This window comes from Ictalurus furcatus, chromosome 14 (assembly GCF_023375685.1).
Source record: "Ictalurus furcatus strain D&B chromosome 14, Billie_1.0, whole genome shotgun sequence".
Lineage (NCBI taxonomy): Eukaryota > Metazoa > Chordata > Actinopteri > Siluriformes > Ictaluridae > Ictalurus > Ictalurus furcatus.
In genome coordinates, this window is record NC_071268.1 from 11,168,455 (window position 1) to 11,185,215 (window position 16,761).

At 40.5% G+C, this 16,761-nt stretch overlaps 1 protein-coding gene across 3 annotated transcripts in view; it reads right to left on the reverse strand.

Annotated features, from left to right (window-relative positions):
• Positions 1-207: 207 nt before the first annotated feature.
• Positions 208-16,761, reverse strand: part of LOC128617866 (protein diaphanous homolog 1) — an 84,812-nt gene continuing 68,258 nt past the window's right edge. The window contains exons 16-19 of one of the 3 annotated variants that reach the window (XM_053641060.1): positions 15,199-15,378; positions 8,456-9,025; positions 2,932-3,046; positions 208-2,780 (exon numbers count right to left, since the gene is read on the reverse strand). In XM_053641060.1, coding sequence (XP_053497035.1) covers positions 2,695-2,780; positions 2,932-3,046; positions 8,456-9,025; positions 15,199-15,378 — 951 coding nt within the window. In that variant the 3' untranslated portion in view covers positions 208-2,694. Of the gene's footprint in view, positions 3,047-8,455; positions 9,026-15,198; positions 15,379-16,761 lie in introns of all 3 variants that reach the window. The other 2 variants (XM_053641061.1, XM_053641062.1) reach the window with 2 other exon arrangements.

The window sequence follows — 16,761 nt, forward strand, 5'->3', positions numbered from 1 at the left end:
CATGGAGAATATGAAAAGGGCAGCATTCATTTACAGACAGATATCAGAAAAGGTTATCCTGCATCAAGCCAGACAGATGAAGGAATGCACACACACATGGCTTAGACAATCCAAGACAGCTGACAGATATGACATTTCAAATCTTCAAACTTTTCATATCCCCCCCCACCCCCCCAAAAAAAAACCCACAGCCATGTCAGTGTGAGCATACAGTTGGCACACACTCCCTCGTTAAATTGGAGGTTAGTGCATACTGAATCAGGCATATAAATATGGAGGAGATGAGTAAATGGAATTCTGACAGCAGAGAGAGAGAGAGAGAGAGAGACTCATACACAGATGGAGAGAGGGATATGGGGGGTGAGAGACAAAGAGAGAGACAGAGGGAGAGAGAGAACAGAAGAGGAATACGAAGGAGAGGTGATAGAGGTGACGATGTATGCAGGGGAAGAAGGCTCTGTCTCACACACACGTTCCACAGGGACATATGTGGCAGTAGTTTGACACTGAGTAGACTTGCACAGAGGACAAAGACACACACACCTCAAAAGGTCATGCTCATATTAAATTCAGTATGAAAGGGGTTTTGCATATAAAGTCCTAAGAAGTACGATGGCCGTTCTAGAGAGATAAGCACCACACACACACACACAAAACCAGGGACACAATCCCCCCATAACTGCATAATCAGCTTTCTCTCCGTCCTTCCACTCATCCACCTCTCTCAGCATTCATCCATTCTTCTCAACATCCATCCCTCCACTCCTGAACAGATCCTCCATCTCAACCTCCATCCCTCCACTCCTGAATATACAGTGCCCCCCACTAATATTGGCACCCATGGTAAATATGAGTAAAGAAAGGTATGAAAAATGGTCTTTATTGTTTAACCTTTTGAGCTTGTGTTAAACAAAAAAAAATTACAAAAATACTCTGCTTTCATAGATATATAAACAATTGCAAACACCAAAAAAACAAACAAAAAAAAAACAACAAAAAAAAAACATTGTTAAATGTGTATGTGTGCAACAATTATTGGCACCCCTATGAATTCATATGAGAAAAATATATTTGAAGTAGATTCCCATTGATGTTTAAACTTTAGTACACCTGGCTGACTAGGAACAGGAAATTGTTCAAACATGACTTCCTGTTTCACAGGGGAATAAATATGAGGTAAGACATAGCCCAAATTCCCTTAGTCATTCATAACAATGGCTAAGACCAAGGAATATAGCTGTGATGTGCAGCAAAAGGTTGTTGAGCTTCACAAAATGGGAAGTGGCTATAAGGAAATAGCACAAGCACTGAAAATGCCCATTTCCACCATCAGGGCAATAATTAAGAAGTTCCAGCCAACTGGAAATGTTATGAATCAACCTGGAAGAGGACGTGTGTCTATATCGTCTCAACGCACTGGGAAGAGGACGGTTTGAGTGGCCAAAAAATCTCCAAGGATCACAGCAGGAGAACTGCAGAAGTTAGTTGAGTCTTGGGGTCAGAAAGTCTCCAAAACTACAGTCCGAAATCACCTACATCACCACAAGATGTTTGGAAGGGTTTCAAGAAAAAAGCCCCTACTCCCATCCAAAAACTCAAGTGTTTTCAGTTTGCCAGACACTACTGGAACTTCAAATGGGATCGGTTCTATGGTCAGCTGAAACCAAAATAGCGCTTTTTGGCAATAAACACCAGAGGTGGTGTTTATAATGTTATGGGGCTGTTTTTCTGCCAGAGGACCTGGACATTTTGTTAGGATACATGGCATCATGGACTCTATCAAATATCAACAGATATTAAATGAAACCTGACTGCCTCTGCCAGAAAGCTTAAAATGGGCCATGGTTGGATCTTCCAGCAGGACAATGATCCAAAACATACATCAAAATCAACACAAAAATGGTTTACTGACCACAAAATCAAGGTCCTACCATGGCCATCCCAGTCTCCTGACTTGAAACCCATAGAAAACCTGTGGGGTGAACTGAAGAGGAGAGTCCACCAGCGTGGACCTTGAAATTTGAAGGATCTGGAGAGATTCTGTATGGAGGAACGGTCTCAGATCCCTTGCCATGTATTCTCCAACATCATCAGGCATTACAGGAGAAGACTCAGAGCTGTTATCTTAGTATTGACCAAAAGGGTGTCAATAATTGTAGCATACATGTATTGAACAAAGACATATATATTTTTTTAATAAACCTATGTTGTGTTTGTAATTGTTTGATATTCATGTCAGCAGAGTATTTTTGTGAATTTTTCAAACAAAAGATCCAAAAAAAAAAAAAAATTTTCAGAGCCTTCTTTGCTCATATTTACAGAGGGTGTCAATATTAGTTGAGGGCACTGTATCCTCCTCACTATATCTCTATCTCAGCATCTATCCCTCCACCCCAGAATCCATCCCATATCTCCATACATCTCTGTAGGGCTGCACAGTATAGACAATGTGTTGTGTGTAATAGAGTTTGAGCAAACTTCCAACTTTTAAGTTTTATCACATGTGATTAATAGTGCAGCCCTGCATCTCTATATCCATCCATCAAATTGTGCATACATCCATCCATTTCAGCATTCTTGCGTACATCCATCTCTTTCTGCAACCATTCACTTGTTTCAGCATCCATCCATCCCTGGAGACCTCCATCCATCCTGCTCAGCATCCATCCACGGATCGCAGGAAAAACATTACTCTTACAGCAGCGAGTGCTTACACACACACACACACACACACACACACACACACACACACACACACACACAAAGCTTACCTTTTGAGGCTGTGTAGGTGGATCAAAAACATGTGGGAGAGAAAAAAACATAAAAAAACAAATATGATGTTGCTAGTCATAGGGCTAGAAGAAAAGCATGTGAGCATGTTCCAGTAATGTTAACATGAACTCAATAACACATTGCAGTTGGATCACTCACTCTTGGTCTGGGAGGAGAACGCCAGAGTGAGTCTGGAGAAAAGCTCGTTATTCTCAAAGCGGGTCTCTTTCGATTTCACCCAGAAGCTGCTCTCTGAAAGATCCTCAGCTGCAATCTTCAACACACAAGAAAAGCAGTTAGTTCATGCATCCATCCATTCATCCAGCCAGCCACTCCGGCCATCTATCCATCCCTCTGCCCAAATCAGTCAATCATCCATCCATTCACAACCCATTTCTTCATCCATCCATCCAACATAATCCATTCATCCATTCACCAAAACCATCCATACCATCCATTCATCCATCCATCATAATCCATCCATTCACCCAAAACCACCCATCCATCATAATCCATTCATCCATTCACCCAAATCCATTCATCCATCCACCCAAAACCACCCATCCATCATAATCCATTCATCCATACCATCCATTCACCCAAGTCCATTCATCCATCCATCATAATCCATTCATCCATTCACCCAAATCCATTCATCCATCCATCATAAACCATTCATCCATTCACCCAAATCCATTCATCCATCCATCATAATCCATCCATTCACCCAAATCCATTCATCCATCCATCATAATCCATTCATCCATTCACCCAAATCCATTCATCCATCCACCCAAAACCACCCATCCATCATAATCCATTCATCCATACCATCCATTCACCCAAATCAGTCATCCATCCATCATAACCCATTCACCCAAATCAGTCATCCATCCATCATAATCCATTCATCCATTCACCCAAATCCATTCATCCATCCATCCATCCACACACCTAAAACAATCCGTTCCCTCCACCCACCCAAAATATCCATTCACCCACCCAATCAATCAATCTATTCATAACACTTGTAAGATGAAAGATAAAAGTAAGACGGGTAATCTTAAATTAATATGTGATATTACAACTACCACGAAATTGTCATTAGTAAGATCTTAAATGAAAGCCAAAGTACTGGATCCTCAAAATAGCATTATAGCATGCAGCATATATGAACTCGGGTCCTATTACGCTGTTGTTGAAACACAAGAGCCTGAGTTAACAATTTACTACAAACACGAAAAATATTACAGCAAACAAGATCAGTGCTGTTGTAGTTGCTCTAAAATCCTCTCTTACTGCAGAAATAATAACTATCCTGCCAGCTGCAGAGATTCCCAATTAGGGGCTTAATGGATTATTACGAGTGAATGCTTTATCACCAACGACATGCTATTTTAGCTCGAATGAGTTTCCCCTTTCAGAAAGACACAGCGCCCCTGAAACGTGGTCCACGCTACATGAACACAGCTTTAAGTCAATTAATCTCTGTTGGCGGCAGGGTGAACAGTCAGAGCTGCTGAAGGCCTCTGAGGAGTGTGCGCTCTGCTGCACGGGCCACTTTTCAACAGCGATAATGCACAGCCTCACGCTAACAACCTCCGTCTGAGAAAAACGAATGAACAAAGCACAAGAAGCCAGAGATGAGTAGAGAAGGATTAAAGAATGGGAGAAAAGACGGCGGAAGGTGGAAATGGGAGAAGAAAAAGAGGCAGCGGAATGAGAGAGGAACGAAACTCATTAAAATTGATCCCGATTTTAACCACACAAAGGACCAAAACAGCGCAAATGGTTCAATACAGACAGGGAGGGAAGACAACCTACACCCCCGTCGCTCTCGTTTGTTCCATCTTTTTGATCCTCCATCATTTCCATCTATCTTTCTTTCATTCATTTATAGTAATTCTTTCTTCGCCCGTTTCTTTCTATTCCATTAATCAGTCCCAAAAAATACATTTCTCCTTTTTCATTACGTCGCTTTATTTATTTATTTACTTTTTTTTTTAACCTTTCATACTAGAAAGCTGGATGGAACAAAAATGAAATTTGTATAATACTAGTGTAATATAAGAAAAGGTATAATATTAGAAAAACTGACAGAAAGAAAGAGACTTTAAGAAAGGAGGCACAGACTTCTCTGATCCTAATTTCTCATTACTTTGTTTGCTGATGACCGAGTGCGAGCACTAGCATTTGAGTGTGTGTGTTTTAGGGAGCGTACGATAGCGGAAAGCGGTGGATGAGAGGGAGCGAAAAGAAGAGGGAGAGAGAGAGAGGAAAAAAAGTTAATTTAAATTACAAAAGAATGATGTCCTTTCTAGCAGCAATTTAATTATCTTTCACAGCCACAGTTAAAAGAAGCAGGCTTATTAAAAAGCAATTTCACTGACATATTCGTCAAAGAGCTCTCACCACGAGAAGAAAGCGAGAGAGGAAGCGAGAGTGAGAGAGACACACTCATGAACTCGACTGCAGCCATTAAAGAGTAGCTTTAGGCTAATAGAGGAGACGGAACCGTTTTGATGTTTTAAGTCCTGTTGCGGGTGAGCGAGAGCGAGGAAACGAGAGAAAATGAAGTGAGGGAGGAGAAGAACCAGAGGAACTAATAGTCACACAAGTAATCCATATGCAGGTAAAATGCTATTAGGCTCCCTGTACTTTGGTAACACACACACACAAACACACGCTTCTACACATGCACATCTGGGACCCTGACACACCAAGCTGACGTCAAAGAACAGCTCGAACCGAGACAGGAAATGGACTCCTGCTGTCTTGTGTTTTCTGGGGAATTTTGGACGTGAGAACTGATGGCAAGCTCACGCGTACATTCTGCCCCTGTGTGAAAATAAAACAACTCATTCCGAGAAGTCAGAGGAATCTCCATGCGGAGGTGGACAAATCAAGATTACATTAGCTACCCTGCCAGGTAAGTGGAAGCTCCAGTGTGATGCCCAGTGTGATGTTTTGGTTGCCCTGAAACCACACTTTCAAAATCAGGTCCAATCAACCGAATTGAACACAGGTGGACTCCAGGCAAGTTCTAGTGGCATCTCGAGGTAATGAAAGCGAATACGATGCACCTGAGCTCAATCTGGAGTGCCTTGGGCAAGGGTCTGGACTGCTTGTGTGTTTCAGGAGTCTGAATACTTTCTGAACCTAATGTATAGTCAGCTACTTAGCTCATTAAGTGCATTATACACACTTAATGGAAAGCAGCCATGCGTTCACACGAGTAAGACAAATAAACTTGTGATGGAAAACAGCAGCAGGCAAAATATACACATTGTAAAGCTAATTAGTTAAACACAAATTTAAATAAAAACACTAATCGGTGTGAAAACTGGTTTGCTGGACATTTACCCACCAGGCTTCATATTCGCCCAGCTGCAAGATTAGCAGTTAACTATGTCGTTTTTCTTCTATTCTTGTGCGTCAATGGGAACTAACTGCGTATAGGTATAAAATACAGTTGTGAAGGGAGAAGTAAAGAAACGTTAAACTATACGACCATAGGATTGGTCCAAGGGATCGTTTGAGATTTGGATTTCTTGCTTCACTGACTATGTTTACAAGGACAGCAGTAATCTAATTATTGACCTTATTCTGAATAAGACAATATTGTGATTAAGGTGTTTACATGAGTTGTTTTTAGACAATTCCTTTCATGTTCCCGTTTTACATGTTATAGAACATAGATCGATTAACGGCACACGTCATTACGTCCCCACGCCACGCCGTCCGACGTTCCCTCCAGAATTTCACGTATCGACATACAGTTGGTCTTCGTTATGGTCCCGTATACAGTTTTGGGTGTTTTTATTTTTAATTTTACGAAAGCTTCAAGTGCAGTTAATTATTTGTCATGCTGCACGTGCAAATACACGACTGCTTGAAGCAGTGTGTTGCGTCTGAAACCACATACTTACCTACTATATAGTAGCTGATATACACGTATAGGTTTCAGACGCAGCCGTGCTCTCTCGTTTGCCGTTAAACGGTTAAGAACTGCCGTGTGAACGTGTCCTGTCGCAAAATGCGGTGAAAACTCCCACACGATGTTAATAGTGTGATTGAGGCGTGTACATGTCTGTAATGCACATCGATAATGTGACTAAAACAGGAATACTCCACACGTCTTAATTCCATTTGTTTTTACTTCGAGTATGACTTTAGTCGGATGAAGTTCAGCAATAATCGCTGTTTACATGCTAGTTTAATAATTAGAGTATTGTCTTAATCGGGTTAAAATCAGATTATTGTTGTCCATGTAAACGTACTGAGTGTGTTATAACCAATTTGCACAGAGTTGAGAAAATCGCTTGCTGCTGTGGCTGAAATCACAGCTCCACAGAAAACGAATGGTCGTCTCTAACTCGCTTGCTAAAGGTTAACACAGGAAAAGGAGCACATGAATATCCAGGAAGCAGACTGTACCATGTATCTGTACCACCATAGTCCTCATTTTCTCAAGTTACTTAACGCATTGCGTTTGCAACACCCCGTTGTGTTTGTGACCTTGAAATAAAGTCACTGTTGGCAAATATTCAGGCTATGAGCGGTGATGTTTTCTCCTCGTATCATATGTAAAGGAGATCATTCAAGTTTGGTTAGCACCTTTACTTCCCCTCAACAGGTGCAGCAGACAGTGGGATTCAGAGTAGCATGCACCACAGTTACAGCGTCAAGGTACGTACTGTATACTGCGTCATCATGAAGCTCTATTTGTTTAAATATAAGAAATAAACAAATAGAAAGTAGGGTTGATTTTATTTCTCTGGATGTAATTCAACTATGAATTAAACGGGAAAAAGATCCAGTATCACAAAAACAAAAAAGCTTTTGTTCTCAATTTTATAATACTGCACTGCTTTATTCTAATATTTTGAGATACTGGATTTTTGATTTCCATGAGCTGTAAGCTGTAATCAAGATTAAAAACAAAATAAGGTGCGTAATGAATCTAGAATATATGAAAAGTTCCACTTATTGAATTAAATTACGAAGAAAAAAAAAAAAAAAAACTTTTCCACAATATTCTAATTTTTTGAGATGCTCCTGTAGTGTGTGAATCATCCGTATCAGAATACATTTACATTTATGGCATTTGGCAGAAGTCTGTAATGGCATACAATTTTGCGATCAGATTCTCCAGGGGTGTTACATTTACATTCGACTTTTTGAGAGTAATCCAATTAAACAATTATTTATATATCGTGATGCATCTTAATTCTACATTAAGAACATTAAGCCTACATTACATTCTTCCAACACGACTCCCTGCTGCTTTTAAAACATGTCGTATGTTATTTTTAAAACAACGTTTAATTATTATGTTTTGTAATTGCATTTGTGAATGCAATTAATGCATCTTTTAAAGGGGGGGGGGATTATATTCATGGAATAAATCTGTACTGAGAGGATCAGTGGAATCTATTTTACAGTTGAAACTTTGACAACCCTTGCTCTAAAGTGTTTTTCTTTCTGCTTTAATTTCCTACACAGTTTTGCTAGGCTGAACAGCCATTCAGAGATTCAGCATACTCAATCAGCACTGACAAGGACTGATCAGTGCTATCAATGTGAATCATGCTGCAAAATCAGCCAGCTGAGTGTATCAGAGCTCTGACACTGGACTGCAGTAACCCCATCCACTAAAAACAACCCCACCCCTCAAACTCACCTTACTCCAGTTGGCTCTCTTAAGCTGCACCTCTGGTTTGTACTCTTTCTTGGGCTGCAGGCCAAATGGTAGTTGTGGTACTGGAGCAGCCCAAGTTCCAAACCCTCCTGGCGGTGGAGGAGGCATCCCAGGCATTGGAGGAGGGGGTGGCATTCCTGGCAGTCCTGGAGGTGGAGGCGGAGGAGGGGGCATACCAGGAGCACCGGGTAGCGGAGGTGGTGGAGGGGGCATCGCACCTGCCTGACCAGGTAGAGGTGGAGGTGGTGGGGGTCCTGGCATGCCCGGCAAGGGAGGGGGAGGTGGTGGAGGGGGCATGCTTGCTTGGCCAGGCAGAGGTGGTGGTGGAGGGGGCATGCTCGCTTGGCCAGGCAGAGGTGGTGGTGGAGGGGGCATGCTTGCTTGGCCAGGCAGAGGTGGAGGTGGTGGTGGCATGCCTGCTTTGCCAGGCAGAGGTGGAGGTGGGTGGCTCATCGAGGCTGGTGCTGATAGGTCAGGGCGGCCAGCTACTGTCTTGGGTGCATTGATGATTATCGTCTTGGCTTCCTCAAGATCCTTAGACAGTTTTTGAACCTGAGCGAGAGAGAGAGAGAGAGAAATAGAAATAGATACTGATGAGCCTTCTCATTAGGTTTGCACAATTAACTACATTTAGGCTTGTTTTCACCTTCCTCGATTAATCAAACAAACGCGGCTGTGATATCAGCGCTCAGGTAAAGGTCACTTGTTTTTTTCTATTGACTCCGTAGCATTAAATCACAAGCTCCCCACTGATGTATTTAATATTCCCAAGAGATATGCAATTAAAGTGACTAAGGAGCATTCATTATAACTCAAAGATTTATAAATATGCAGTGTACTGGTAAATGTGTAGCTTGGCTTAGAATGTAAAACAACCTTGGTTTTAGCAAACTACAAACCTGAGATCAATATTGAACTTCAATATACTACAGTAACTAAGCGGTCTTTACATAGTTAGCCAGTCCTTTGCCACCGATCCTCCCACTCCAATTTCAGATCTAACTGTAATGTCATAGCCGGAGGCGTAGACAAAAAAAATAAATAAATCAGCGCACATTCTTCGAAGTTCCATATAGTTCCAAATATAGTTCAAGGTCAAAACGGAGTTGACGCAAATTACTAAGTGATATGGATTGCACAGTCGTACACAGTTGTCAGGCGAAGTTCTCTCGAAGAAGCAGAGTTTACTCAAGCCCCTGGGACAAATAATGAGGTTAGACAGGGATAGAGGGAGAAAAGGAGAGGCAGCAGATGTAGAAAGGTCATAGCTGAAATTGAAGAGAGATGAGCAGGGTATAAATCCATGTCTAATTAAAAGGATCATTTAATTATCCAGAACCCGACACAGCTCATTAAAAATGACCAGTCTGCTAATTTCACATCAGGGAAAGAGGAAACCCGATGGAAAAGACGGAGAAGTGCAAGACAGAGTCAGACATTTCCCGCTCTGATTAGCTGGGGTGTGTCAGGATTTGAAGTGCAACGATTCCACTGATGCTGCAAAACCCGAAATTGCTCACAAAGAGTGTGTGTCGGTGTGTGTGCGCCGGTGTGTGATGTGACAATGACAACGTTTCTGACAGTTGTTTATCTGTTCCACATTAAAAGCTGGTTGAGGTGACAGGCTGTGTTTAGCTCAGCAAGTTTCTCACTCGCTCTGTCTGGCTCTTTCACATCCTTCTGTATTTTGTCTATATGCGTCTCCTCCTCCGCCTTTCTCCTCTCATCCACTCCAACTTCTTTACTTTTGCTGACTCCTGCTTTTCTCCAATCCCCATCAAGTATAATTATTCCTTTAAGCACAATCATTCACTGCTTTGAGTGTACTGTCTGGGTTCCCCCTGTCAACAGGCATGTTTCCATGGAGATGTCAGATCTCCTTGAGGACATAAAAAGTTTGGAAACACAGCCCTAGAGTTAAAAAAAAAATAAATAAAAAAAACAAAACTATGCAGTTCATGGATTAGTTCCTGGTCTGCATTTTCACTACAATGCAGGAATCATCATTACAGTGTAAAACCAGTAAGGAATAAAACATTTGAGGACATACTGTTAAAGGAAAATCATCAACAACAGAGTGATATGATATCGCCTGATGCAAAGCAGAGTTACTCTTACTACACCGAAATTGATAACTTTCCAAAAACAGCACATCCTGAAGTGTTTTAATCCTCTTACACTAGAGCAGAGGATCTCAACCTTTTGTAACTTAGCCCCCCCTTACCATGTGGCACCCCCCACACACCCCCATTGGAGACCAGGTATAATGATTATCTATATTCTATATAAAAACTATCTATGTATAACCTAATCTATAATCTGTTTTTGATTGATAGATTTTTTTTTCTTTTGTGTTTTTGTACTTTTTTTTAATTACTTTTCATAACTTTCATAAAACTATATAAGGGACAGGTATGGAACATGAATGATATATAAAATGTTTCTGAACACTATAACGACTTTGAACAAGGGAACTAGGTTGTAATAACGTGGACTAGTTTACATGTAAAACATGTTGCATTACATTCATCTTGTGGTCTATAAAACATTCGCACACGAATGATGTAAATTGGGACGAACGGCGCGTCTCGTTATCCGTGACATTTTTAAATCTCCGGCTCTCAGACACTCACTGAACAGAGCAGATGCAGAGAGAGGTGTGAGTGCAGGGGGAAAGCAAGACCTCGGGCTTGCAGGACAGTACTGCTGACATTTGGAAAGTTGCTAGATTTGTCACTAGGCGTTTTTTTTTTTTTTCCGGAAGAAAAAAAAAAGTCACTAAAGGGGTCTGAAAAGTCACTCAGTTGGTAACACAGGTCTGCACTGACAGCTATGTAAAAGGCAGTCTAAGCTCTGCCTCTTCCCAGCAAAAAGAAAATACAGAGTCAGAGGGAATGCGGGGTTTTTCCATTTATGCACATTCTATTTGAAAAGCAATAAAAGACACCAAGTCCCCAAATGATGCCCTGTCTGTGTTTTTCTCGAAAACAATTTGCGCTTTCCTTCCGATCTCTGTGTTGAGAACCACTGCCCTAGAGCAATATGCCAACTATTACAATTTTTTGATTTCTTAATGAACGAGATGTCTAGGCTTTTTAGTTTGTGTACAGTTTCATGGTGTGGAACATCCACAAAACAACTTTGTTCATATCATCACTTACGTTACAGCAGATAACGTAAACAGTCGCTCCCTCATCATCCTCTCTCTGTTGCTCTCGCCATGTTACCAACAGAGCACTGAATCCTGTCCCATGGCAGAAAACCTATTGCTACACTGGAGACTCCTTACAGAAACCTTCACCATATCAACAATTACGCAGTTTTCTTTGTTAAATAACAAGACTTTTGAATCTGTTTATTATAAGGCTTAGATTATGCTGAGCATCTGCCATGTGTTCCCCATGAATGACCCGTTACTACTGAAGCGAAAACGTTTCAGATCACCGTAAATATAAACCTGTGATTTAAAGTACTACTGGCACTACTGACAGAGCTGCTATTAAAGAAGATTAATCAACACCTTCATCCTGACACACTTCTACTGTTGTGGCTCCTCTCACCCTCCAGGTCTGTCTGATTCATCCTGCTCGTTCTCCTCGTCGAAGCTTTCTACACTGGTGACTCACTCACTGCTGCTCTGGATGGTTTCACACGGATACCCTTATACTGTGCACTTCCCAAACATCAGTTCACAGCCAGGCCTTACCCTTTCTTTACTCGATCATCTCACCCGTATCTTGTACCCAAGAACTGCTGCTTTAATCGTAAAGACTGTGATGCCCATACTGAACAATCGGTCCGAACAGGGTTAGGGTTACTCACAGGAGTTGTTTGTGATCGTGAAATGCTTTTCTTTTTTTAAATGATGGGGAGTTTTTTGTGCATTTGTTTGTGGAAAACCGATCGCAATTGCACAAAACTGTCTTTCGCGGCACTGTTTGTTGGTGAATAGACCTTTTCGCTGTACTCTTGTTCGACACAAATGAATCAAAGAGGGCTTTGGCTCAATGCTCGTTGTGATGACATCACAAATCCGCCGAAAATCACGCGGTGATTCTGAAAAATCGCCAACTCTGCAAGGGTTTGCTTGATTTTGCATTAATTTGTGCGGTCACAAAATCGTGAAATCCTGGAGGGACTGAGCAATAAATCTCCATCTTGATTTATTTAAAGCTTTGTGACAATGTATAATGCTAAAAGCACTATACTGAAAAAAAGCTAATTGAACTGGACCAGGCAGAATTTGACAAACGCTATACAAACTGGGTGACTAACATCATTCTAGCAACACAGCAAACAAGGAGGAGGTTGAACCTGAACCTGAGCTGTTTAAACCAGCTGCCCGGGACACACGGCTCAATTTCACACTTCACGTTTATTACTCTCTTTACACAAACATACTAATAAAAGCATGTACAAAACAGACTCCCACAAGTTTTGCGGGAAATTTTTGCGAAAAAGATCAAAGCATCTCAAACATAAATTGCTATTCATACTACTACAGCTATAAAAACATCGCTTAGGTTCTCTTTTTCTCTGCCCACTTTTATTTCACAGATCTCTGTTTTTCTAGCACTCGGTTATTGGACTCCGTTAGAAAGACACCTAATGTTCCTAAAAAGAAAGAAAGAAATAAAATAAAAAGTTCCTAGGTTGCAGAAAAGGATCTTCGTATATGTCACAGGAATTCTGCTCATCAATTACTATGGCACTTGTTCTCTTTTCCCTTCCATTCCTCTTTCAGTTATTTTCACTCATAACCTAATCACGAAAGTGCTTCATATATTCTTCTCACATACAAGTCCAGTGTTTTTAAGGCAATAAATCAATCCCGTGCATGCCCTTTCCTAAGCGGCACCCTGTCTTCTTTAAGAATTAAAAATCAATACACACAAGTCCCATTACTGTACCAGACATTTAAAAAAATTTTTTTATAAAGCCTGCACTGCCTCTGAAACAGCACTTCTGAGATCCCTACTGCTACGGCCTCTTTTAGTCAGCGTTGCCATGGTTCAGCCCCGTGTTGCTTCCGGAGCTGAAACTATAGTCGCTATAGTCATGATCTCATCCAAACTTCCAGGCCTGGAAACTATCTAAGTACATGCTTTAAAAAAAAATCATTATAAAGAAAATGCTCATTGTTGCATCCTTGTAATTCAATTTCTATGTAATTTTTGTTTGTCTAATCGCTGCCATTATTAAATACTTCTTTTCACCACAGAGAAAATATGGATATAATAATCATTATTAGTCTAATATAAAAAAAACATGCATATAAAGTAGTCTTACAGACATTTAATGAAATTTTGAAAAGATGCTTTCAAAAAATAATGAAATAATTACTATATTAAGCAATAAACCATAGAACAAAACAACAAAATCATTCAATCAAATCAGAATTTGCCTTTGCAATTAAAACCGCATAAAAGTACAATAAATACAAACTCATTACAGGTACACTGTCGTACAGTTTCCGAAATAAATCAGCTAGTCAGACTTGTTCAAAACAGTTCTTCTGTCTCTGCGGGTAAAGTCCTTGACAGGCTTGATGATGTTGATCAGAAATGTTTTATACTACCGAATATGTTGTATTGTTTACCCAAATAACAAAAAAGAACTTCTGAATTGAAGTAGATTAAACAGTTAAACAACTGATGAACAAATCAATTAAAATGATGATGTTTGGAAATCCTGATCTGGACACACTTCCACTGCTGTGGCTCTTCTCAGCCCACGGTACTTGCCTGATTCATCCTGATGCTCTACATCTGCTTGTAGTTTGTGCATTTTTGATTCATCGTCTGCCGTTGCGGATGATCCTACATGAAAACCCTAAAGAGTTGGACTTCCCCACCAGTCTCAGCCTAGCCTCAGTGTTGGGATCTGAGCTGTATACTGGAGATCCTTACCCAAGAACTTCTGCTGGAAGCATGAAGCCTACGATACTCATACTAAACGTCGTTTCAGCACACTACTGCTTGACTTTAGAGTATACAACTCTGGAAAAAGTGATGAGTTATAGATTCACTATCTGGTGTCACCCGGAAGAGGACGGGCTTCTCTCAAGCTTTGTTCCTATGTCGTCTAAGGGAGTCTTTCTTTGCCACCGTTACCTCTGACTTGCTCATTAGCCATCTAAATCTAAAGCCTCCTTCTGATCATATCTACTGTAAATAAACAAATACGTTTGAATCGATGGATCTTTGTCCCTACTGAAAGACTAATGAGCTGTGCGTAAAACAGTACTGCAAGTCAAAATGTATATTTTAAAAAAAAAACATCATCATCATATGGCGCCTAAGCCTTTTGTGTGCTCGGTGTGTGCCGTCAGCTGTCTGGACCTAGAAAGGGTCAATTTTCTGGTACCTGAACAAAGTTGCTTTCATGTCTGTGGATTAGCTTGTGTTTTTACTTCGGATGAAAGCGCTGACTCGGTCTTGAATGACTTTAAAGAATGGCTCATTATTCTGGTTTATTTCAGACTATGTTAGAATATTGGCATTTTGATGTTCAGAAATGAAGCATTGACTATTGTATGGATTGAGCTTGAAAACCATGATTATTAATAAGAACATGAAAACTAGAATCAAACCGCTGACAGAATATCAGCATGCTGTAGTTGATGGATGTGTGGTTCAGTGTACAGTTAAATGAACGGTTGAATACAGTGGCCCGTTAATTCCACAAGGCTCCACACGAGATGTGAATTTGACGTGATTTAGTACCTGATCTTTGAGTTGGCCGATTTCTCCACGCAGCCCTTGATTCTCGTTCTCTTTGTCCACTTTCTCATTTCCAAGAGCTTCTTTCTCGTCACTGAGCTCTCGGACTTTCTGTTCGTAATCGCCCTCCATCTTCTTAAACTCCACCTGCAGCTCATGGCGTGTAGTCAACTCGGCATCCAGCTACAACACAAACACACAATCGGAGTCAGTTTAAGAATCTCGTTTGAAGAATTTTGATCACAGCACTAGTTCAGCATCCAGGCAGCGTTCGTCCATATGGCTACGTGCATGCTAGAATACACCAGGCTCAACAAACCATGCTGAAAAGCGCTGAATATGGACTGCAGTCACAGGGAACATGAAGTGTCTGCTGGAATTCACAGCAGTTGCGATGTGGGTCAGTAGCAACTTGATGCATCTGACAAGCTACGTGTTCATGCTGTATCTGTCTGCCATCGCAGCCATGAAATATGAAACTGAGCAGACAGAACAATGTGGGAAGCAGTGAAGCTTCCAGGCCTTTTTTACCTCCTGTCACAGCATTTTACCAATCTCTCCCGCAGTATTCCACCATCGTGGAGGTTGAGCGCATTTGATAAATTGCGCCTTTCAATCAGAGATGCTAACAAAAGGGAAAAGGTCCGTTTTAAACACATTAAGCATGGGCCTTGGCAGAATTAGTCAATTAAAAAAGTTTGCTAATACTGTTGAATTTCTGCATCGGCGATCTCTGTGTGTCAAACTCATTTTCTTGAGTGATTTTTCTCAACCGACTCCCGCCATGTTTCAGCAACTGATTTGATTCCCTGTTGACAGAGTGTTTACTCACACCCAGTAACGTTAAGCACTCCCCCACTCCACATTCGTGCCAGTCAATGAATTCCTGATGGACTGGGTGACCATTAGAGAAAATAAATATAGCTGTCCATCTCTAATCTGATAAGGACCATGTGGAACATTCTGATAAATGTACAAAGCTTTCTAACACTAAAACCTCATTCCAACCGCATAGTGGAGGAGATATATTAATGTGAGACTAATTTGCTGCCTCTGGACTGGGACAACATGCAATTACTGAGGCAGCAATGAATTCTGCTTTGTATCAGGATCTCCTATATACATACAGTACTGTGCAAAAGTCTTATGGAACATGTAAAACAAACGCTGTAGCGGAAAGATGCCTTCAGAAATAATGAAACGACCCTTTGCTTTTATAAAAAAAAAAAAACATATATATACATATATACATATATATACACACATATATATATATATATATATACACATATATATATATATATATATATATATATATATATATATATATATATATATATATATATATATATATACATACACACACACATACATATATATACACATACATATATACATATATACACACACACACATATATTTACACATAGATTTTTTGAGCCGTAAGTTTTATTGAGCATCTTGCAGAACCAGTCACGATCCTTCTGGAGACTTTGACTGTCACACTTGCTTCTTATTTTTGAAGCAAAATCCAGCAGCCTTCAATGTGATTTGTTTTTGTTTTTT